General features: G+C 53.1%; 9 protein-coding genes across 9 annotated transcripts; 4 read left to right on the top strand and 5 right to left on the bottom strand.

Moving 5' to 3' along the window:
- Nucleotides 1-1,367: 1,367 nt before the first annotated feature.
- On the bottom strand, nt 1,368-2,183 carry AB675_3938 (uncharacterized protein; the record flags this gene model as incomplete). Its single annotated transcript, XM_018144035.1, has 1 exon — nt 1,368-2,183. One exon carries the CDS (start codon nt 2,181-2,183, stop codon nt 1,368-1,370), a length of 816 nt encoding a protein of 271 aa, XP_017997519.1.
- A 604-nt stretch (nt 2,184-2,787) lies between these two features.
- Nucleotides 2,788-3,503, bottom strand: AB675_3937 (uncharacterized protein; the record flags this gene model as incomplete). Its single annotated transcript, XM_018144034.1, has 2 exons — nt 2,788-3,087; nt 3,144-3,503. The coding sequence occupies 2 exons, from the start codon at nt 3,501-3,503 to the stop codon at nt 2,788-2,790; spliced, it is 660 nt and encodes a 219-aa protein (XP_017997594.1).
- A 662-nt stretch (nt 3,504-4,165) lies between these two features.
- On the bottom strand, nt 4,166-5,068 carry AB675_3936 (uncharacterized protein; the record flags this gene model as incomplete). The annotated part of the gene is made up of 1 exon (XM_018144033.1): nt 4,166-5,068. The coding sequence occupies one exon, from the start codon at nt 5,066-5,068 to the stop codon at nt 4,166-4,168; it is 903 nt and encodes a 300-aa protein (XP_017997501.1).
- A 790-nt stretch (nt 5,069-5,858) lies between these two features.
- AB675_3935 (uncharacterized protein) lies at nt 5,859-7,952 on the top strand (the record flags this gene model as incomplete). The annotated part of the gene is made up of 2 exons (XM_018144032.1): nt 5,859-7,728; nt 7,825-7,952. The coding sequence occupies 2 exons, from the start codon at nt 5,859-5,861 to the stop codon at nt 7,950-7,952; spliced, it is 1,998 nt and encodes a 665-aa protein (XP_017997552.1).
- Nucleotides 7,953-8,187: 235 nt separating this feature from the next.
- On the bottom strand, nt 8,188-9,772 carry AB675_3934 (putative transporter; the record flags this gene model as incomplete). The annotated part of the gene is made up of 2 exons (XM_018144031.1): nt 8,188-9,501; nt 9,548-9,772. 2 exons carry the CDS (start codon nt 9,770-9,772, stop codon nt 8,188-8,190), a joined length of 1,539 nt encoding a protein of 512 aa, XP_017997614.1.
- Nucleotides 9,773-10,409: 637 nt separating this feature from the next.
- Nucleotides 10,410-11,626, top strand: AB675_3933 (Lipase 3; the record flags this gene model as incomplete). The annotated part of the gene is made up of 2 exons (XM_018144030.1): nt 10,410-10,762; nt 10,810-11,626. 2 exons carry the CDS (start codon nt 10,410-10,412, stop codon nt 11,624-11,626), a joined length of 1,170 nt encoding a protein of 389 aa, XP_017997497.1.
- A 1,356-nt stretch (nt 11,627-12,982) lies between these two features.
- On the top strand, nt 12,983-15,232 carry AB675_3932 (uncharacterized protein; the record flags this gene model as incomplete). Its single annotated transcript, XM_018144029.1, has 1 exon — nt 12,983-15,232. One exon carries the CDS (start codon nt 12,983-12,985, stop codon nt 15,230-15,232), a length of 2,250 nt encoding a protein of 749 aa, XP_017997578.1.
- A 200-nt stretch (nt 15,233-15,432) lies between these two features.
- AB675_3931 (Exosome complex component SKI6) lies at nt 15,433-16,215 on the bottom strand (the record flags this gene model as incomplete). The annotated part of the gene is made up of 1 exon (XM_018144028.1): nt 15,433-16,215. One exon carries the CDS (start codon nt 16,213-16,215, stop codon nt 15,433-15,435), a length of 783 nt encoding a protein of 260 aa, XP_017997612.1.
- A 571-nt stretch (nt 16,216-16,786) lies between these two features.
- Nucleotides 16,787-19,993, top strand: AB675_3930 (Switch 2; the record flags this gene model as incomplete). Its single annotated transcript, XM_018144027.1, has 1 exon — nt 16,787-19,993. The coding sequence occupies one exon, from the start codon at nt 16,787-16,789 to the stop codon at nt 19,991-19,993; it is 3,207 nt and encodes a 1,068-aa protein (XP_017997516.1).
- Nucleotides 19,994-21,127: the final 1,134 nt, after the last annotated feature.

The raw sequence follows: 21,127 nt of genomic DNA, 5'->3' as shown, positions 1-21,127 counted from the left end.
ATCGTGGCATGCAGGGTAACATCAATGTTCTTGTCGGTAGTGGCGTTTCCTTGGCTGTGTACAAGAGATAGGTCGAAAGGCTTCAGACGCAGTTTAGTGGTATGATTGCTTGCGAGTCGATCAAGCTCGTTTACCAAGGGTGCAGCGAAGCACGTCCAAGGCGGCGAACAAGACAGGAAGGTGAGTGTCGATAGAGCGCGCGAAGCAGGGGCTAGTACCGCAACGGGCGGCTTAGTCGGTCTTGGTTCTGATAAGGACGTCGTGGCAGTAGCATTGAGAGGTCTTGGAGAACTTGGCAGGCGGGGAGTTAGGCTCGTTGGTCCTCGTCTCAGCGTCGCGCTCATTTGGCCCGCTGTCTGGTCTTGTGTGCGACGATATTGCATAACTTTCCAGGCCTGAAGAGTACGTGGGAAGTGCGAATATTGTGGTTTCTGAAATGTGTTCTGCTGCTTGCGATCGGAAGAGACGGCTATTAGAATTCAATAGACTACCATGATCAACATGAAGGCACTCGCTGGTTCGTCGCATAACTCGTATGTCTGCAGCGATAGATAACGAAGACCAGTCTCCGATAGTGCTGACTCAACTTACTGTGCGTTCGGGGAACAGCCGCTGTCGATGGTGATGTCCATTTGATGTCCGGTAAGCCACGGATACCGATTGCGATGCTGCGATCGATGGCATGGAGATCCCCGGTGTATGTGGCTCACTTCAGCAATGTTTGAATACATTCGCAGTGCTGTATGCTGCCACAGCCTCTCCTCCAAGAGATTGATAGGCTGCGCAGCTGAACGAATCTTGTCATCTGCTTGCTCCTTGGTCGAAGCCTTACACGCAATCGTAAGTGGTCGATTAAACCCCAGCAGAGCCTGGAAGCGATCGGGACAGGCGCGTTCGCGTCGGGCAGTGGCCAGCCAAGCCGACGGGATTGGCAGGCGCCATCTCGATGGCCCGCGCCCGGACAACGTGCTGCATCAACTCCCAGAGAAGGCGTGGCGACAGAAGTCTTTTCCTGAAGGAGCTGAGCGTACGGAGAGCAAGGGCGAAGCAGATTCATATAAACAAGAGATGTAGTCAGAATAGACCTTCGACATGGGCATGTTTTTATTATTAATTGAATGATCACAAGGGCGCAAATTCTTGAGGGTGCCACTTTTTGGCTGGCGCCGGCCGCTTGAACCGCAGATGATGGAATTTCTGCCCAGCTTTGCTACTGAACGACGTATCTTCGCAAGTCAGACATACAACGGCGACTGTCTTAACATCTTACATACAGCCTACGGCCAGGTCGCGATCCTTTCCAGTAAATTGACATCTTGCCTGGTTGGTGGCCATAGCTTCCTCGGCATCCCGCCTTCTGAGTTTCTCTATTCATCTGACACCGAATGCAAAGGATCATCGCAATCGCACATTACAGTGTCTCTAACACTGTCGTCTTCTTGCTTGATACTTCGCTTACAACCTGTGTGGCCACTTTGTCTTTTCTGGGCTCCGGTAACTCCCACTGGACCTGGCCGTACACTTCGTCTGTTCTGTTGTTCGGTGATTCCGGTTGGTACTGGCTGAAGACTTCGTTTCTTCCGGGCTTCGATGGCTTCTGTTGATTCTGGCTCTATCCACTTACGCTTAGCACCGTTGTTGACCGTGTCGGCGGCTGTAAACGAGCTGAAGCCTGTCTTTTGTGAGGAGAGAGTCGTGGAAAGGGTTGCTGTTCCACTTGAGACGGCCTTCACTGTATCCGCAACCGTCTGTGAAGCGAAAATTTTCTTTGGGAGAGCTGTAGGAGGAGAAGTGGGAGCCGGCGCATTCGGTATGGCTTTCACTGGAGTGACTGTGGCAGCAACTGCCTGCCGATTGTCCTTACTAGCAGGCTTAACTTCTGGACTAGGGGGTTTTCGGATATTCCGGTTCTCAATTTCATCGAGCGCAGCAGCCCACGCCTTGTTGTCTTTGTCCTCTAAACTGTACGCGGCCTGCGAAAGTCTCGGATTGTTACGATATTCTCCAAATCCAGCGTAGGCATGTCTCTTAGCTCCAAGTCTTTTCACACCGGTATTACTGTTGTAAGCAGACTTAGTGTCTAGAGGTTTGTCCAAGTCGAGGTAGGAGTGACCTCGTGGAGCACTGGTAGTGTTGGCAAATAGTCGAGACAAGTCTTCGAGTGGTGCTCTTCTGGGAGCCATTGCAGTGCTGAGAGCGACATTAACGGCTTGTGCTGCAGCGTGGAGGATCGAGAAGATCGTATGGGTGGTGAGTCAGGGCATCGCAGAAACCGCAAGCAGCGCCCAAAAGAGACTGTACTTCTGTTGTTTCCTTTTCTGAGAGTATGGAGAAGTAGGATGTCGCTGGGAGCATTAAGCGGCTAGTTAAACCGAGCATCTGCTAGGGGGTCAACGAGTAGGATGATGCCGAACGTTGGTGCGCGAAATTTGGGGCAAGATGCAGACTTGTGACAGAAAAGGTAGATGCCAAGATGGGAAGGAACGCGTTGAAACGAAGGCAGGGACGCGTCCTGCACAAGGGTGGTAACTTCTTGCAGTGTGGTGATCGATGTGCACCTCGAAAGCGAAAGGACAAGGAGGGTCTCAGGTGGAATCTCGATCAACGTGTAAGTTCCATGTATGCTGATTTTGCCTGTGAATTAACGCCTGATGTGCGATGTGGCACCACCATGGCCAGCAGCGTCAAGTATCTCCTGTGCTAGCACATCCTGAACTCCAGATAAAGTACCCAGAACGCAATGTCGCTGGATCCTGCTACCGCACACAATCAACAGCTTTGATCCTATCAAGCAGTTCCATTGGCACCAGAAGCCGCAGCCTGAGCACCACCCTGAGCAGCAGCAACGTGAGTGCCGTTACCTTGGGCAGTACCAGACTGAGCACCATTGCCATGAGCCGCGCCGCCTCGACCACCGTTGACCTGACCAGCAGCACCCTGAGCCACCTGAAGGTTCCTCGCATGAGTAGCCTCAGCAATCAACTCACCCCTCGCCTTCTTCAAGCAGCCGATCGTCGCGACCTTCTCCCCCGTCTCAGCCGTCTTAGTGATCTTATAGGCCATTGCGCGGATCGCGGAGGGAGGACGCTGTTTCCAAACATATCAGTACAGTATAAACTATTGTCAGGGAGGAGAGAACTTACAAAGCCACAAGCATGCACTTCCTGAATAGCATAGGTGGCAAGGATGGCGACGAGAGCTTCCGGAGTGGCATCCTCGGAGTCCCAGGCGAGCTTCTTGGCTTTGTCGAAGGTGACGTGGAGGGCGGTCTCGAGCTCGGCGGCTGTTAGGTCGTTGATCTTCGGCGGGACGACGGCAGTGGTTGCGGTGGTGGAGGTGTCAGTACCACTGGATTTGGCGGTGCCGTTGGTGCCGTTGGTGCCGTTGGTGCTATTGGTGGCAGCGCCATTGCTTCCCTTGGTAATAATGTCGGAGGTGGGAGTGGTGGTCTTGCTGGTGGCAGGAGTGTTGATGGTCGCGGTTGGGGTGGCTGAGCCAGACATTATTACTGGTAGGCTCCTGGGAATTAGTGTCACTATATCATATTGAGCCCATGCATGACTGTGTACTTACTGAGATGATTGAGATGTTTATGGTAGAGTTGTCTTGGTTCTAAGCGTTTGGTTATTTGTTTGTAGGTTCTTACTGGAAACTACTGGTCAGGCTATGGATGTTGAGAGGGCAAGACACCTTTATAGACCAGCGTACCCTAGGCAACAGCTCCTAAGTTGAAGTGCTATAGCCACGCGAGTGATGATGTGAAGATTGTGGTTGTCAAGCAGGACTTGTGTGTAGGGAAGCAATGTTTGTCAAGTGCAGTCTGAGTAGTGAAGACCTGACGCGGACATCTTGTTTGCTACGGCAACGTGCATTCAGATCTGGTGGACCTGCGGGTATTTGCTTGACTCATCAAACACAAGTCACTGATTTAATCAGATACCTGTGGGCGAGTGAAGAGGAGGATTGAGTGGAAGAGATGACTTGCTGATGTTGAGATTGGCATCTACCTACGATTATGTTGCGAATAGCTTGATGGATATTGGTTTGCTTCGCGACTATCGTACGCTTGGCGACTTCGACATGCCCAGTCTCTGTCCTGGTATCGCTCTGTGTACCTGTAATTGCTGAGAGAAAAGTGGTCAAGCGTTGGTGCTTTGGCCTCCTCTTACTCGTCAGCCACACGAGCCTTCGCCCAAGCATCTTCGACGACATCCATTGACTCCCCTCTGAGCTCCCGAGCCATGGCTAGCATCATCCCCGGCAAAGAAAACTTGTGGTAAGATAGATGTCGCATGACGTGAATGAGTAGCGAGAAGTATGGGTCGAAGGTGATCTCCTGACTGACTCGACGAGCCAGCTTGTAGGACCACTGTAGAATTTGCTGCAATTGCCGCAAACCTATAGCCTCAATATCTTGATCGAGAAGCTGTATGGCCTCAGAGTCCGTTTCCCAAGGCTCGGGCGCCAGTCGTGTCGTGCTTGAGGTGGCCTCGTATGCAAGCAGTTTTCGAGGAAAGGCTTCGCCGCGTTGTGCACGCCTCCAGGCTTCTCCGACTGCTTCGGCATCGACTGCGTGATGCTCCATAGCCACTGCTCTTATGACGCCGTTCAGGCTGTAGGAACTTCGCTGGACATGGTCTAGTGACATGCGTACCATATATGTGATGAGCTCCCGGGGCTTGGTCTCTCCACTCATGTTCTCGATGTTCTCAGAATGGTTATAAGCTGCGCGGAGTCTGGCCTCTGTGTTGGCTATTGCTCGATCGCGAAAGCCTGACAACGGACTCCTGATTTTCTTAGTTGTGGCTGGAGTTCTGGCGGGTGATGTTGGCGGGCTGAGTTGGCTCTTCGCAGACTGACTTTGAGTTGAGGGACCAGCCATTGATGATTGACTTGAGATTTGTTGTGAGAGTTCTTTCCTGATAGCGTCATCGTATTCTTCCTTCTTGACCTTCTTGAATACGGCAGTGATAGCTTGATTGCTGTCAGTGTCCTCGTCAGTAAGGCGCTTGCGCTTCGTGCCACCCGTCTTTTTGCTGCTGGCAGCAGATGCGCTGACTTTCGCCATGGTGGTGGCAGGCTGAGTGGATGTTCGAAGCGACGATTGTTCTTGTCCCATGGTGAAAAGTTCTTCGTAGGTGACTTGTGCAGAGGAGGAATACTGATGGGAAGGACGAAGAACTTTGAAGTGACTCGCAAACATAAAGTACGGAGGGCATTGAGGCATTTCGGCTTGAGGCAGTAGCGTGTCGATGTCTCTCGTGGTAATAAAGAACGGCCTTTCATAACCTCCGATGTCACCTACACCAGTCAAAGACAAAGAGAACGGCAGCAAGTGACATGCAGCAAACAAAGAACATAGCGATCGGCTCCAATGTAGCTTGCTGCCCCGTGTCGCCCATGATGTGTGAGATACCTGAACATCAAGTGAAATCTAGATGGGACACGACCGACTCCTCCGACCTCCCAGTCGCCAAAACCCTGATGACTCGACCGAAGCGATCATAGTCGGACAGCTGTAGACTTGAGCTCCTACCTAATTCTTCTTACGACTCGCCGCTATGGTAAGGGGAAACGTACTTGAAAACACTCACGTGAAATCAGTCAAAGGAGTCAAGATGAATTTATTTGATACTACTACTCGTGGACCTATCACGTCATGGAGCCTTGAAGCCCTCCACGTGACCTGGGAGCGCGAACTGGAAAGCTTCCTACGACCCACACTGCCCTGACCCCAGTTGCCTTTGTCTGCCTTCTTCTAGACTGAGAACACGGTGAGATCGGTAACGACCGTTGAACGTACAGTGGATGTACAAGCCCTCACACAGTCTCGGGATGTAGCAATAATCATGTAAGACATGTTTGGTCTTACAGTGCCCGCGCAACAAGCCGAACAACGTTATCGACCAAAACGGCGCAAGATTCAAATCGCATGCGAGTTGTGCAGGCTACGGAAGAGCAAGTGCGATGGCGGCCGACCCAAGTGCGGAGCCTGTGTGAAGCGACGAGACGCTGCAACTGAGTGTGTGTATTATGAGCTTTCGGCAGTTAGCTCAAGTCCGAAGAATGGGCATCGTTCGGAGGAGCCCATTGCGCAAGTCCACCTCTCAGACCAATTTCAGTCTGATGCCACCACAAACATTCCACTACTGTATGGTACAGCTGGCGATACCGTTCATGGACAAATGGCCACAATCAACGACCATGCCGATGACCATGGCGATGATAATGACTGGATGCTGCAAGCTGGTCTACTAGCATCATCGAATTCAGCGAGCTTTTTCAAGACTGTCTTTGGCCGTGTTCGGAGTGGCGCGAGTACACAGCAAGGACCATCTCCTCTGCACGCGGATGCTACTGCAGCTACTGCATCGCCCGGCCTCGTCGACGCAGTGGGTCTGCCCGCACCAATCTACAGACTGCCTAGTCGTTCTGTGACAGATGCGCTTCTGAAAGATTTCTTCAAGAATGCGTTCATTGTCTGGCTCGATCGTTTGTCGTTCATGGACTGGTATAATACCTTGGGTCATGCTCGCCGGCAAGTACGAGATCCGGTTAAGGAGCAGATAAATCATGCTGTAATCAACATCATGTTTGCACTAGAGCAACAAAATCGACAGACTGGCGACGTTCAGGCCAATAGAAGCCAAGCTCAGGCTTATGGGAAGACTGCTGAGACTCTGCTTCAGCTTCAAGTCTCTGAAGTGAACCGAGAGGATTTGCTCTGGGCCCTTCTCTTGCTGATTCAGTGGTACCAAAGTACGAACCAGGCTTTTCGGTGCCGACAGACTGTCAGTCTGTGTATCAGCATTGCGAAGAATCTCAGGCTTGACGATTCCGACCACATAAGTACCATGCTAACCCAGAGAGGTAGAGAAACGTCTCTGAGGTTGTGGCATGCATGTGTACTGATGGATCGCATCACCTCAATGGTAACGAATCGCCCTTTACAAATACCGCAATCCACCGCTTATCTGGTGCCATTCTTTCGCGACATTGACGATGAGGATCTAGATAACACTGCATATGTCGATCGAGATGGCGCGGACCTCGGACAGCATACCTTTTTCCTTTCCTTTTGTCGGCTCCATCAAATTCTTGGAGATATACATGACTATCACATACGCTGTCGAGATCAGAGGAATGGAAGACTGGATGTAGGCGTGCTGATGGATACCGAAATGGACCTCGAAGCGTTCAAGGGCAGTCTGCCTGCGATATTAAAAGTTGACAGTAATGCAGAGTCAATGATCGGCCCCCAGCTACACCTGTCCACCAGATTCTGGTACATCAAAGTTCTCCTCTTTAGACCCTGCTTCTTGGAAGCCAGTGTATCCAACGATCAAACCCGGCACAGCGCTATTGCGATGGGTCGATTTTCTCGCGCCCTCTATCGACAAGGCCAGATCGAGTGCGTCAACGCTGCTCGGGACCTTATCGGACTGCTTGCCTCCAAAATATCAATAACAGCTCTCCAGTCCTTGGAGGCGAAAGAAAAGATCATGCCACAATGGTGGCACACGGTCACATACGTCTACACTGCATCAACAGTCATCATAGCAGCACTCTCGTTCCCAGCCCTGATCTCGCACTTTGGAAGGAAACCCTTGCAGAACGATTTGTCCTCGGCTTTCTCCGTCCTGGCTGACTACAGAGAACAAACACATCTCGCAGAGCGCTGTCAGACGGCCTTGGAAGCCCTCGCCAGGCAGTATGACAAGAGTCAGAGTCAGCACATGCACATGCACATGCACACGCACACGCACACGCACACGCACGATGAATCCAGGCCAGATCCCGTAGAGGACCGATCGCACCAACCAGAAAACGACATCAATGCGGATTTTGCTGACCCAGGCACTGTCATGTTCTCAGTGGCGATTCCACCTGTCGATAGTCTTGACTGGCTACTCGATGAGTCTTTCTTCTCGTTCATGGATCAGGTCACCTGAGCTTGTGTCCTAGGAGCCGCAAAACTACACCGTGCTAGCGGTATCGTCAAGCTGGGCAATGCTCGATCAAGCATGGTTGCCAGCTTGCGGCGCGATACTGACTATCTCTGGCTCCCATGAACTGAGCTTGAAGATATAGGAAACGGTCTGGACTTGATTTGGGGACACTCAGTTATCCTATCTGCAAGGATGCATCGGCGGCGTCCAAAATCACTCAATAGCATTCGCTACCACACTACAACTTATACACAAAATGCCTGTTCTGCAAATCCGTCAGATCGCTAAAAGCATGAATCGTATCGTCCATCATGTCATCAGCAGGCTGTTCCTGCCTTCCAGCAAGTCGCTGGGCGTTGGCTCGGGCATAAACAAAGTACAACACAGCAAAAAGGACAATGTTGGCGCAGAAGCAAGCCAGCGATGTCGATATACCTGTGGTATAGTGTGGTGCCTGCGTTGCGATGAATGTCTGCGGCGAGACGATATTCGCTACACAGTACGAGGCGAAGAACATCGAGCCGGCAACAGTCTTCTTCGTGTAGCCTGCGATATTCGAGGCAAGCAGGGAGTACATGATCCCTGCCGAGGCAGCAACGACGCCGATGAAGAAGACAGCGAAGAGATGGAGGGCCTTGGTGGACTGCGACAGTGGCGAGGCGTAGAGGATTGCGCAGGAGATGACGCCGGGAATGTAGCAGCCGATGATGGCGAAGATGCGCTTGCCCTCGCCGTATCTGGAGGAGAGGAAGGATGAGACCAGAAGGACGCTGAAGGCGAAGATGGCCGCTGAAGGGATGCTCAGTAGTACTGCATCGTAGGTCGAGTAGCCAAATCCCTTGATGATCAAGCCGGTGAAGTTTGTTTGCAGGCTGTTTGTCATGTTGTGGATGAAGACACCAGCGACCAGCATCCAAACTTTGATGTCTGTGAGAGCCTCCTTGACCTGGGGCCACTTGTGGTGGCTGTTCTTGATGCCGGTCTGATTGGTCCTAAGTCGCTCGACAGCAATGAGCCTCTCGCGCTCATTCAGCCATGGCGCAGAAACCGGAGAATCTGGCAGGAAATAGACAAGGAGGATTCCGAAAAGTACAGTGAAGCCGCCAAAGATGATGAACATCCACTGGTACGGGTATAGTCCCCTCGAATGGATATGGGCCACACCATAGAAGATGAATCCACTCGGGATGGAAATGAGGCCGTTCGCACAATACCAGAGAGCTATGCGCAGGGGCTGTTCTTCGCGTTTCCAGAAACTTGAAGTGATAAGGATGAATCCGGGATTCAGACAGCTTTCAAACACTCCAAGCAGAAAGCGGACGGCTGCGAACGATCCAAAGGATGTGCATGCCCCCGTACAAGTGAGAACGACGCCCCAGAGTATGAAGTTAATCGAAAGGTATCGTCCCGTTGGAAAGCGCTGCATCAAGAGATTCGTGGGATATTGAGCCACCAGGTACCCGATGTAGAACAGACTGATCAGTAGCGAGAATTCTTGGCCCTTGAGATGGGCTTCTTGGATGAGGCCATATGTTGCGGCTTGAGAAATAGTCTGCAATTGTCAGATCGTCATATGAGTTTGCTCACAGCAGACGTACGAGCTTGTCGACAAACTGAATGCCGTTGACGAAGAGCATCAACAGCGCAAGTCGAACGTCGATCTTCCTCAACACCTTCTTCTCTTCCTCCTTCGTGTACGACTCGAAATGTGATTGCAACACATTCAAGGCCAAGTCGCCATCTTGGACGTTGCAGGCCGGAGCCACTTTCCTCGCTTTCGAGGCAGCGTTCTCGAAGGTCATCACCTCGGTTTTGTCGTGCATCTTGACTAAGGATGAGTCTTTGGCTAGGGCTGTGGTATTCTTTGTGGGAAGACGGAAATGTCGAGAGACCTAAACAGCTGAGCATACCCCAGATATTTGTGCTTCTGGACAGCCATGCTTGCCCGTCCCCGGAACGGAGAACTGCTTGGTAGTCCAAGGATTCTAGCCGAAATCTGGGGTACGCGAGAATCCAGAGCACGGGAACGGGAACGGGACAGGAAACGGGATGGAGTCTTCCATCGATGATTGGATCTCTGAAACCTTGAGCACCACTAATGAATCCCGTCCCAGATCCAGGTTCCACATGTACACGCCATCCTCGAAGACCGGGTCATGCAAAACGGAGAATGATTCGACCACGGCAGTTGGACGAAGTGAGTCTGGAGCCAGAAGTTCAGCATGGCGCGTAAAGTCTTCTCCAGAAGTCCAGAAGGTGTACCTTCAATTGATTTCCGGATAATGTGACACTGGCCCAAGGCGGATCAGTGATCGGGAACGGAAACAGGCACTTGATCAGATGTCCCCCGTCAAGCTGCTGCTGCTGCTGTTGCTGTAATGCAATATAGCTTCCCAGTGCTCGACAGCCACCCCTGACACAGAAGCACAGTGTTGATCGAAATCCGTGGGCCCAACGACCATGTCCGCAACATTATATGCACCTTCACTGCGCAGCCAGCTGATTGGCGAGTATGATGAGAGGCACGATCTCGCCTACTTCAGAGGTATTCCGTACGCGACTATTAAGCAAAGATGGACACACAGCACAATACTTCACGAACTACCGAACAAGTTCAACGCTGAAAAGTTTGGTCCTCGATGCCCACAAGAAGAGGGTGCCGTTCTCGTGAGTGGTGGAATGAACGACCCAACACCAGGCGATAGTGAATTCGACTGTCTCAATCTGAACATCTGCGTCCCACGAGAATGCCTGGAGCAGTTTCAGAATGGACACAGGAAGCGCAAGGTGCCTGTAATGTTCTGGATTCATGGGTAGGTCAGAAAGTCTGCTGCAGGTGAATTTGCTGACGGATATCTAGCGGCGGCTTCAGATTCGGTGCCAACTCGGTCGCCCGGTACAGGCCTCACGCGCTATGCTCTCGAGCACGTGAGTCTGGACGGCCTATCATCTTAGTCCAGATCGGATACCGCTTGGGTCCACTGGGCTTTGCAGCGTCGGATGCGCTACAGGCTGAGTTCGGTACGTCTCCCAACGCCACAGGCCCAGCGTCTGGAAACTATGGATTCGAAGACCAGCGCAATGCTCTCCGTTGGGTCCATGAACATATCGCAGACTTTGGCGGCGATCCCGACAACGTTACCGCATTTGGCGTAAGCGCTGGAAGTGCATCTGTCCATTACCACATTCTGACTGGTGACCCCATGTTCGACAAAGCCATCTGTATGTCAGGAACAGGCGGCACTCTCGGACCCTTGGATCCGCAATATTATCAGCAAGCCTGGGACGCTTTGTGTGCGGCAACTGGCTTACGGGACGCAAGTGCAGTCGATCAGGTGACTACGCTTCGGAAAGCTCCCGTGATGGACATCCTGCAGAAGTATTCGAATGCTGCGATGGGACCCGTGGGTGATGGTGTGCTCCTGCCAAGGCACTGGAAGTTCGAAGACACCCTCATAACAAGATGTCGATCAATCATACTTGGAGACACCAATGTCGAAGGTATAATCCTTGACAGTATTGCAAGAAACATCAAGCCCGAGCAGATGTTGAGAACGATCCAAGAGATCATTGTTCCGAAGAATCGGGAAATTTCTGCCGCCATTTCAACTTCACTGGATCTGATCAAGAATGGACGTCGTACAGAGAGTCGATACGACGATTCTTGGGCTATATGATGTTCCAATTCCCTAACCTCCGCATTGCCGAGACCTTTGATCATACGAGCAATGGCGGACAAGCATACCTGTACCACTTCGAAGAGCCATCACCATTCCCGGGTCCTACATTTGGCCTTTCATACCACGGCCAGTGCGCCCTGTATATGTACCTTGTGGAAAACGATGCATTGCCGGCAGACGCACAGCGGGTGGCGGAGTCGATGGCCTCTGCATGGATTGCGTTCGCGCACGGTGTTACGCCGTGGGAACCATACACGAAGAGTGAAAGGTTCATGAGATATGGACCGGCTGGAAATGCTAATCTGACAACGGCGGCGCAAGATACGACCAGATCTTATGGGTGTGTGGAGTGGACGAGGATTAATTACGAAAAGGTGGTGCAACTTGCTCGTGCACTGCTCTTGAATCGTTAGTGTATTGAAGTGAGAACGACATGAGCCTTTCGACAGGGCTCTATAATATTGGGCAACTTATACCCTTTTCTTTACGTCGTTGCTGACCCTACGCGTTATTGCCAATCTCGAAAAGCCCGACGATGGCCTACTCAACAATGCAGACAATGTGTATCTTAGCAGTCTCTGGGGGCCAGAAGTACATTCGACTCGACGGCCGAGCGTACTTGCGCCCTGCCGCACGGCGAGTGCTTAGCCACGAGGCCATTTTCGAACGCTGCTGTAGAAGAGGCCACGAGGTTTGTAGACTGTCAGACTCCTGCGCCGAAGTCGAATCTGATGAAAAGCGAAGATGATACTACAGATAGACAAATCGGAAACTTGAACAACTTGAAGAAGCCGGCCCCTGGTTCTCTGACGTCAGTCGCCAACTTGGGCCTGCATGTCCACAACGCAACAGCCAGCATCCACCACATCCACCACGAAAACTTTCACCAACAGTGTGCCACAGCCAGACCGTGGTAATGCATTCACAGCTTCGCCGTCCTTAAAAGTCGATGTGTGACTGCAGACATCGCCTAGCTCTCTGACCGCCTCTCCTTTTCGTGTCGCCAGCGACAGAGGATAGGTGACTGGCAATGGCAGATTCACAGCCTCAAGCCAGCATAATGGCCAGCCATCGGACTGGCTCGACATCCTTCGCGGCAATTGCAGCCACTCTGATCCCTACACTGGTCACTGCAGGAATATTCATTGGCGCTTTCCTCGTTCTCAGGAAGCCCTACGAAAATATCTATAAGCCAAGGACGTACTTCAGAATCATCCAGTGCACGATCGGACACCCTCCTCGAGCCACTCGGAGGTATCATGGATCCATGACTTTCGCGTCCTGAAAGACAAGTTCATCCTAAGGCATTCCTCCATGGACGGATACCTGTTCGTCAGGTTTCTCCGAGTCATCATGATCATCTGTGTCTTGGGTTGTCTGCTCACATGGCCGATCCTTCTGCCCATCAATGCAACGGGCGGCGGAGATGACTCGCAGCTGGACAAGCTTGCGTTTGGCAATGTCGTTGAGAGCCGTCGGCTGTACGCTCACGCAACTATCGCTTGGGTATTCGTTGGGACGATCGTACTGATCATCACGAGAGAGCGCCTTTTTGCGATCAGTCTGCGAAATGCCTACGCTACACTGCGACATGTCGAGTCACGGCTGTCATCAAAAGTTGTGCTGTTCCTGTCAGTTCCTAAAGACGCTCTGGACGAGGAGAGACTGCAGCAATTCTTTGGCCCTTCCGCCGTCAGATCGTGGTACACTCCGAATGCTGCAGAGATTGAGGATCTGGTCAGCGAGAGGGCATCCAAGATTGATCAGCTCGAGTCAGCAGAGCTCAAGCTGGAGAAGAATGTGGCGAAGAAAGCCCGTGACTCCCCACAAAACGGGTCGGGTGGTGGAAAGTATGCACATGGCACGCGGCCAGCAAGCAAGCCGTACTACGTCTTTGGTGAGGACATCGACACCATCGACAAGCTACGAAAGGAGATTCCAGAGCTAGAAGAGAGAATCAAATCTCTTCGAGAGAACGTCGAGCGCCCTGGTGTGGCGAAGAGTGGCGCTCTGTTCGTCGAATTCAAGACTCAAGCTGAAGCTCAACGAGCTCTCAAAAGCTCCCGACACCACGATCCGCTAGCATTCAAACCACGTCTGTCTCACGTCCAACCCAGGGAGGTCCTCTGGAAGAACGCCAACATCGACCCCGCCGCCCGCCTCTCATACTCCTACCTAGCAACCGCATTCATCATCGCCACAATCATCCTATGGTCAATCCCAGTCGGCATCGTCGGCACAATCTCCAACATCAACTACCTCACCAACAAAATCCACTGGCTCCGCTGGATCGACAACCTCCCCGACCCCATCCTCGGCATCCTCACAGGCTTCGTCCCCCCATTCATCCTCTCCTTCTTCGTCTCCTACGTCCCATACTTTTTCCGCTATATCGCCAAACTCTCCGGCCAACCCACCACAGTCGAAGCCGAAAAGAAGACCCAACACTGGTACTTCGCCTTCCAAGTCATCCAAGTCTTCCTCATCACCACCTTCTCCTCAGGCGCAACAACCGTCGCGACCAAAATCGCCAACGAGCCCGGCTCCATCCCCGTCCTACTAGCCAAGAACCTGCCCAAAGCATCCAACTTCTACCTCTCGTACTTCATCATCCAGGGTCTAGGCAGCGCGCCCAAGAACGTGCTCAACTACTCCGACCTCTTCCAGTATATCTTCTACGACAAAGTCTTCGACCGCACGCCCCGCCAGAAATACAATCGGATTACGCAGATGAAGGGGATCGGGTGGGGAAGCGTGTATCCGAAATTCGCCAACTTCGCAGTCATTGCAATCGCGTATTCCTGCGTGGCGCCGCTTGTCCTCGGCTTCGCCGCGGCGGGGCTGTATTTGTTCTACATCAGCTACCGCTACCAATTGTTATACGCGATCCAAGTCAAGGTTGAGCCGAGAGGGCAGTGCTATTCGAACGCAATGCAGCATCTCATGGTTGGCGTGTATCTGGCTGAGCTGTGTCTGTTGGGGCTGTTCAGCATCAAGAATGCGGCGGGGCCGGTGGCGATGCTGGCGGTGTTGCTTGTTGTGACGATTGTGTACCATGCTGTTGTGAATCGCTATCTGTCGCCGCTGGAGAAGTATTTGCCGCTGGATGAGTTGCAGTCGGACAACGACGAGGAGCAGCCGCTGCTTGCGGACGACAACAATGACGATGAAGAAGATGATGAACCACGCAATGGCACGAGAGCCCGCATCCGCACGCTAGCGCACAAAGCCAACAACGCAATAGAGAAACTTCCCAAGGCCCTCCTCGACCCGCTCTCCACGCTCCTCGAACCGCGTCTCCTTCCGTCTGTCGCCGACCTCCGCGAATGGCTCTCCAACCCAGCCGCGGAATCTTCTCAAAAGCCTCTGACAGAAGAGGAGGTGAAGAACGCGTACATCAACCCAGCCTTGACAGCGAAGATGCCGAAGGTGTGGATCCCGAAAGATAAAAACGGGCTGTCGGCCAAGGAGATCGAGGAGAATGAGAAGGTTGGTGTTGCGAGTACGGATGAGGGGGCGGAGTTGGATGGTGAGGGGAGGATGAGGTGGGATCGGGATGATTTCGAGAAGGCGCCGGTGTTCAAGTTGGCGAAGAAGTACTGATCGTGGATCGTTTGAGACGGTCGTTCGTCGAGGTTAGTTCCGTAGTCGGTGAGCTTAGCATGTCGAGTAGTTTCAACTTCAAGTATCCTGAACCTCAATCCCGATCTTCGTATGCTGCTTAGGCGCGTGTCCGTGCGCATGTCCTCATGTGTGGCGCTTTGCCAATTGTGATTTGGTGACCAGTGACCAATTGCTTTCTCTCAGCCACTCTGGCCCTTCAACACTTTTATCCCCTGCTGCCGAACCTCAGCCTCCATTCGGCCTCTCACGACCCGACAACCATCCACCGCCGTCGCCAGCATCAGCTCCAGCCTACTTCCCGGCACCCTAGTCTCCATCATACACACGCTCACTTTGTCCTCTCCGCCGTCCCCATCATCAACAGCCTTGACCGTCCCCACCGTCAAGAAAGGCAGTTCATTTTCCTCCGCATTATTCAAGTCGAGCACTCCCTCTGCCGTCGCATCGTCCCTGTCCGGATCAACAATAACCCCACTCGTCACCGCACTCAGCACGCTCGGCATTGGGATCCCCGCGTCAACCAGTGCTAAGGAGGCGGCGTTGAGACATGCTGCTAGTAAGCTGCCGTCTAGGCTCAGAACGTGTAGTGCGATCGAGATGGTGGAGCGCGGGTAGATGTGCGTGTAGAGGTGTGCTTGGAAAGCACTGCTGATTGTGGTCTGCAGCTCGAGGAGGCGTTTGTCGTTGCGCGGGCGTTTCCGCCTATCGGTCGTCGCAAACGGTGCAATCGTGATCTCGGTCTCGACAGTAGATTGTGTATTGTCGCGGCTGGCGCCCCGACTGGATTCGCGGGGGCCGGTGACGGTGCAGACAACCATGGTGTTGCCCATGGTGAAGAGGGAGGAGCCATCGGAGGAGGGCTGCGTGGAGACGGCGCAGGTGAGGAGGCGGAGCTCGTTCCAGCGGCGGCCGTCGATGCGGAGGTGGGTTTGAGCGTAGGTGGAGAGGGTGTCGAGTGGCATTGTGGTGGGTGAAGCGCCCAGGGCGGTCACTTGGTGGCCTTGGGCTGTAGTCGGATCACGGACGCGCCTGAGTGAGGCAGTGGTGGAGGTAGGAGGTGGACAGGCAGCAAGGCAGGAGGATGAGTGCTCTGTGGTCTTGAGAAGTGGTGTACAAAATTAATGGCCTTTGGTCACATGTTTTCGCGTTCTGATTTCTTTGCGGGGGAAATATGTCGGAGTTTTTGGAGATTGTGACGCGTTTGACCCCGCCACCAACACCTCACCCCGATCGTCACTTTGATTTCCGTCAGATACGTAGAGATGGCTTCGTAAGACCTCTAATCCCGAAGTCTCCGTCGCCCGCTGTCCGCAGCAGACTGACAAGATATCTGCGCCAAAGAGGATCATCCGATATGGCATTTACCGACGATGACAGCACAGAGGATGAATGGGACGTTGACGCCGTACCTGCAACGCTCGTGCCTTCCCAAACGTCCCGCACGATGTCGGCCCCAAGATCTGCCGCAGGAAATTCAACCAGGAGGACTCTGCACCTCCGCCTCAACACCGCCGCCTAGCACCGGTCTCTGCCATGCGGCCATCAGATGAGGATGACTCTACACCTCCGCCTCGAAAGCGACGGCGAGTAAGCGTGTCTTCCTCCGGCTCGGATGACGAGTTCCTCAACGGCGATGCGTATATGAAGTGGAAGAACAAGAGCAAGGATGCCCGCTCCAAAGCCGCCAAGTCTGGCCGCAAGGCAAAAGCTATCGCCGCGGCTAATGACCCTCGGCCATCGAGCAAGAACGCTGGCAAGACGGGTGTAGGTGTGCGAGCAGTCCGTAAGAAGCGGATCAAGGAGGCAATCTACGGCGACTCTGATGATGAAGATGATGCACTTATGGAGTGGACCATGCCAGACTATCTCCAGCGGAGGCGCGAGGTCTTTGATAAACGAATGGAGAAGTTAAAGGAGGGAGGCCTCAGTCTGCCAATACTATACAACGACGTTGACTTCTCAGATGAAGAACCTGAGCGATTTCGCAGTCTGCCAGAGAAGCCTCAGATTCCGCTACGGAAGGACGCTGCGAAGTACGAGGATATCGAACTCCCTTACTCTGCCGGCGTCATCCCTGCCCCAATCGCTCAGCACCTCCGCCCGTACCAAGTTGACGGCGCTGCCTTCCTACATGAAGCATTCGTGTATCAGAAAGGCGTCATACTTGGCGACGACATGGGTCTGGGCAAGACTATCCAAGTTATCGCCTTCCTGACGGCAGCGTATGGCAAGACTGGCGACGCGAGAGACAAGAAGCGAATGCGAAAGAAGAAGGATGCTGGCAAACCATACTACCGTACCTTGATCATCTGCCCAGGAAGTCTAATGGCTAACTGGGAAGACGAGCTCAACAGATGGGGCTGGTGGCACAGCAGCATCTTCCATGGTAGCAAAGTCGAGAAGGCAGAGAAACTTCGCGCAGCAGAGGCCGGACGGATCGAGATCATGATCACAACCTACGACACGTATCGCATGGCCGCCGACAAAATAAACATGATCAAATGGGACTGTGTCATTGCAGACGAGTGTCACAAGATCAAGGAACGGAAGGCCGAGATCACCAAAGCCCAGGTCCAAGTCAACGCCCTGTGCAGAATCGGCCTGACTGGAACAGCAATTCAGAACAAGTACGAAGAACTCTGGACATTGCTCAACTGGACCAATCCTGGCAGACTTGGGCCGGTGTCGCAATGGAAGACAGCAGTGTGCAATCCACTAAAACTAGGTCAAAGCCATGATGCTTCTCAATACCAGCTTGCTCAGGCTCGTAAGGTCGCACTGATGCTTGTGAACAATCTTTTGCCTCAATTCTTCAAACGACGGACGAAAAGTCTTATCAAAGATCAGTTGCCCAAAAAGACGGATCGGGTCGTCTTCTGTCCTATGTCCGAGACTCAAGCGGATGCGTACCAGAACTTTTTGGAGAGCGAGGTCGTCCAACTGATAAAGAACAGCTCATTGCCGTGCCTATGCGACTCAAAGAAGAAACAAGGCTATTGCTGCAAGATGTACCTCGAAGATGGCTCCTCATGGAAGGAGTGGGTATTCCCTGCGATCATGATCCTGCAGAAGATCTCAAATCACCTTGCGACACTAATCCCTCAAGCAAGCGACACCGCCGAGAAACAGAGCAAAGATGAAAACATGCTCCAGATCGCCATGCCGAATGAATGGAAGAAATTGATGGCCAATCGAGACAGCTTGATTCACTCTGCCAACCCAGAGTACTGCGGCAAATGGCGCGTCTTGCAGAAGTTGCTCAAGTTCTGGCACGACGAAGGAGGAAACAAAGTCTTGGTCTTTTCCCACTCAGTCCGTCTCCTCAAGATGCTGCAGCGCCTCTTCATCAACACATCCTACAATGTCAAGTACCTTGACGGCAGCATCGACTACGAAGAGCGCTTCCTGACCGTCCAAGAGTTCAATACCGACCCAACACAGTTTGTCTTCCTGATCTCGACCAAAGCCGGCGGTGTCGGCCTGAACATTACTTCCGCCAACAAAGTCGTTGTCGTGGATCCCAACTGGAATCCATCGTATGACCTCCAAGCACAAGACCGCGCATACCGTATCGGCCAGACCAGAGATGTCGAAGTATTCCGCCTCGTCAGTCAAGGCACCCTCGAGGAGATCGTGTATGCCCGACAGATCTACAAGCAACAACAAGCCAACATCGGCTACACAGCCAGTAGCGAGCGACGATACTTTCAGGGCGTGCAAGGAGAAATCAGCCAGAAAGGCGAGATCTTCGGGCTGAGCAACCTTTTCGCATGGCACAACGAGCACATTGTGCTGCGGGACATCGTCAACAAGACCAACGTAGCAGAGTCTAGAGCAGGACTGCGCATCCTGGACATTGAAGCCGACGAAGCAGCAGCTGCAGGCGTAATCAAATCCGATCCCGATTCCGACGATGGTGATTCCGATGCCAAAAATGTCCCTGCCATCAAGGCCGAATCCGACCACGAAGACGCCGCGATGTCCCAGCTCGTCGCCGAGATCGCTGGTGACAGCGACCTTCCTGTCCGCCGAACAGGTAAGGGCAAAGCTCGCAACTCAAAGCACAACAGCTTTAACACTGCTGCACCTGCTGCACACGATCCTATCCTCGCAATTCTCGCCTCCGGAGGCGTCACGTATACCCACGAGAACAGTGAAGTCGTCGGTCCGTCTGAAGTTGAATCAAAACTATCGGCTGCCGCGATGGCGCAGAGTCACAGCCAGTACAAAGAGCGCGTCTTTGAAGCTACGGCGGATACGCAAACGCAGCCTACGCCACAGACTAGTCCTGCGAAAAATGTCTATACCCCGAGCAGAGAGGCTGCTGCGGCGCTGGGAAAGAACAGAGGAAGGGCGATCTACGCCGAAGACGGCAACGTGCGATACCGCTACAAGCCCCCACAAGCAGTGAAAGAGCGACAGTTCGGCATGATGGCTGGGTATGCGGGCCATGTGGATGAGGATGGGGAGCTGGATCTGGAAGGGTTTGCGCTGCGAGTAGGCGGGTGGACGATGAAAGAGCGCACGGACTTCTTGCGGCAGTTCTATACTTGGCGGAAGGACGTTATTGAGGCTGCTGATGCTGCCGCCGCCGCCGAGGCGGAGGCGCTAGAGGCCTCGAGGCCGGCTGGGGTTCTGTACGGGGAGAGGGAGGTCAAGTGGGAGCCTGCAGACATCAATGCAGAAGGAAAAGGCGCGATCAAGATTGAGGCCACGGACGACGAGGACGAGGAGCTGTGAATATGTCCGCTATCAAGATGAGATGAGTACATGACTGACGACGCACGACTTATACGATGATCACCATTACGACCCATAAACACCTTCCCATTGAACACTTCTATCACTCCCGCGGCACAATTGTTAAAGCGGCGAGTCGCAATGGATCCCTGAGGCAGCAGTTGAACACAAGGAGCCAGCTGATATATGCATATCCTTTAGAAAGTCTATGCCCCGGTCCCCTTCCCAATACGACGCATATGGACTTCTATCTGTTTTTGCTTGGCACTCCGCACCAGGCATATGTCACCATCAGAGCCAAGACAGCCAAAGGTCGGTACCTTTGGGGTCCCCCAAAACTTTCCTTTCCGCTCTCCACTCATCCCTCTTTGGACCTATGCCTGCCGCTTTTGCACTTCTATCTGTTCGTCCTGAGGGCTCCGCACCAGTCATCTTTCAGCATCATGCCTAGGACTGCCAGCGGAAAGTCTGTGGCATATACTCTCCTTCTCGGTCCAACCCTACCCTTTACAGGTCTCTCCCTTCCCTTTTCGCACTTCTTTCTGTTCATCCTGAGTCCTCCGCTCCAATCATGTTCTGCAGACACACCAAGACAGCCAAGACAGCTGGGGGGTACGCTGTTGACTTTCCGCTCGACGCCCCTTCCTTCTCTGGTCAATGCCCTGCCTCTTTAGCACTTCTCTCTGTCACGCCCCAGGTTTCCGCCATTATTAGCTTCACCTCTAAGACGAGCCAGCGGAAAGTCTGAGGATCCCCCTCAGTCGACCAGACTGCGTTCCTCCGCTTCCATTTCGGCACCGTCTTTCCCCATTTTTGCTGTGCACTCCGCTCCACTCGTTCTTCCTGCATCCAAAACCGCAGGTCACCTTCCCTCGCGACACTTCTGTCTGATTTTCTTCGGATGTTTATGGTCCGCTGTGCCGAACACGCACCCATCAATTAGCGGATGCGTGTCTGCAGAACCCTCCGCTCCGATCCACACCTCCGTTGTCGCATCCGGAAGCGGCAGGCTGGCTTCTCTGTACAGCTTCCTATCAGTCAGTTCGGAAGTTCGGCGTGTATATAACACCGACAAACACTGCTGTCGCTGAAAGCTCAGTTGGAAATCTCTGAACCTCTCCTTCCTCTCCGATT

The sequence above is a fragment of the Cyphellophora attinorum genome (genome assembly GCF_001299255.1).
Source record: "Cyphellophora attinorum strain CBS 131958 chromosome Unknown Contig23, whole genome shotgun sequence".
Lineage (NCBI taxonomy): Eukaryota > Fungi > Ascomycota > Eurotiomycetes > Chaetothyriales > Cyphellophoraceae > Cyphellophora > Cyphellophora attinorum.
The sequence above is the reverse complement of the archived record's forward strand: the minus strand, read 5'-3'. Positions and strand labels throughout refer to the sequence as shown.